The 1,811-nt window shown below is 40.1% G+C and overlaps 1 protein-coding gene across 1 annotated transcript; it reads right to left on the bottom strand.

Moving 5' to 3' along the window:
- Window positions 1-607: 607 nt before the first annotated feature.
- On the bottom strand, window positions 608-1,521 carry LOC104951794 (tyrosine-protein phosphatase non-receptor type 1-like). The gene is made up of 2 exons (XM_010778522.1): window positions 1,365-1,521; window positions 608-784 (listed from the first exon to the last, which is right to left on the bottom strand). The coding sequence occupies exons 1-2, from the start codon at window positions 1,425-1,427 to the stop codon at window positions 623-625; spliced, it is 225 nt and encodes a 74-aa protein (XP_010776824.1). The 5' UTR covers window positions 1,428-1,521; the 3' UTR covers window positions 608-622.
- Window positions 1,522-1,811: the final 290 nt, after the last annotated feature.

Below are 1,811 nucleotides of genomic sequence, written 5' to 3'. Positions count from 1 at the left end.
AATACCTGTACTTTCTACTTCTCACATGTTGAACTCAAATACCTGTACTTTCTACTTCTTACATTTGAACACAAATACCTGTACTTTCTACTTCTCACATGTTGAACTCAAATACCTGTACTTTCTACTTCTCTCATTTTCCAAACAGGCTGGTTCCTTTAGTCTGAATGTGTGTTTGGTGGCGTGATCATTATTATTTAGAGTCATTGTGTGCCTATTGATTTGAACACGATCCGTGTATCCATCATTTCCTGGTCTTCTCTAAAGAAGAGGGACCAATGGAAACGTTGTCATGTTGCCGTTGGTCAGCATGGAAACATTCATTAGCTAACAATGACATTATTGTTCTATTAATATAAAGGGAGGTCAGGTACTCTTTAAAACAGCTGCTAGTTATGGGTACTTTTTACTGAAGTACATTTCAAAGCCTCTTTACTTTGACTTGAGTGAAGAAGTTTAGTCAGTACTTCTACTTTCACCAGAGTATTTTTAAACACGAGTATCTGTACTTCTACTTGAGGAAAGGATGTGTACTTCTACTTGAGTAAAGGGTGTGTACTTCTACATCTCTGCGTATCGTATCGTACTTTGTTGATCCCAAATTGGGGGATCCTTTGAGATATCAGACAGAAAGCCTCAGACTCACCGAGAGGTTCTCCAGCTCCAGCTGCCTCACGGTGTAATAAGACTTCACGTCCTCGGAGACGAAGGTGAGTTTGAAGTTGGTGTCTTCGAACACGGCGTCTCCCTCCTCTCTCTGAGGCCAGTACTGAGCACATTTAATCTGAAACACACGGGAGGAGACGTGGTGAGTTCACTGACCCTGGAACACAGTGGGGAGAACACGTTTTTGGGAGAAGGGGTGTGAGCTTCTTCTAATAATTGTAGTTTATCAATGTGTTACTGCTTAACTTTGTACAGTGTCATAACTCTCATGTTTCATTTCATTATTATTATTATTGTTTTACACGTTAATAAATATAATCTGCTCTGTGAGGAGGTTTAAAGGAGCTTTAGTGACTACCTTTGAATGCAGGAAGTATACCTTTAACAGTGGCTGGGATTTGTAGTTTTCTATATCCTATGGACTACAGAGGTTGAAGTTAAATGAGAATATTAATCGACCTATTCCCAAAACAAAAACTGGCTTTAACAGGGAGTTCTCAGACAGTCTGAGTTTCACTTGTTTCTCTAGTTCTTCGTTATCTGTTCTCACACGTATTCTTATCCTGTAGTGCGACTCATTTGACCCTAACCCTAGTCTGACCAGTGTCATAATTCTCTTGTTTCGTTTCATTATTATAATTTTTTGTATTATTGTTTTGCACGTTCGAAACCAATCAAAGAGAAACTGAGGGACTCACGGATCCTTTCTCCACGACTCTGTTGAGCATCACCACGCCTCGACTCCTCTGCTCCCACACCATCTCCCAGAAGCTCCCACAGGTGTTGGGGAGAGGGCCCTGAAGCACAGCCGGGGGAACGGAGAGAGAGTCACGGAGCAGGTAGACAAAGGCAGCAGAAACAAAGAGCAGCTAGCGTCTTAAATACAGAGAAAAATCACATGTTGTCAATAAAATACAAATAAAGAGAAATAAGGACATTTTGTGAACATATTAAGGTTTTGAGATATTATAATGATTTGGATTATTGCACAGTAGAATAACAATGTGGTGGTTTATTCTCAGAACAACTTAATTAAGAAAAAGGGTTTTATTCTCAGTAAAACTTGATAAAGACAGGTGTTGGGAAGTCCCTGAAACACAGGCAGGGAGGAAGTGACATAGCAGGTAAGGCAGCAATAATAAAGA

This window comes from Notothenia coriiceps, unplaced genomic scaffold (assembly GCF_000735185.1).
Source record: "Notothenia coriiceps isolate Sejong01 unplaced genomic scaffold, NC01 NC01_scaffold00019152, whole genome shotgun sequence".
In the NCBI taxonomy this organism is placed as follows: Eukaryota; Metazoa; Chordata; class Actinopteri; order Perciformes; family Nototheniidae; genus Notothenia; species Notothenia coriiceps.
The sequence above is the reverse complement of the archived record's forward strand: the minus strand, read 5'-3'. Positions and strand labels throughout refer to the sequence as shown.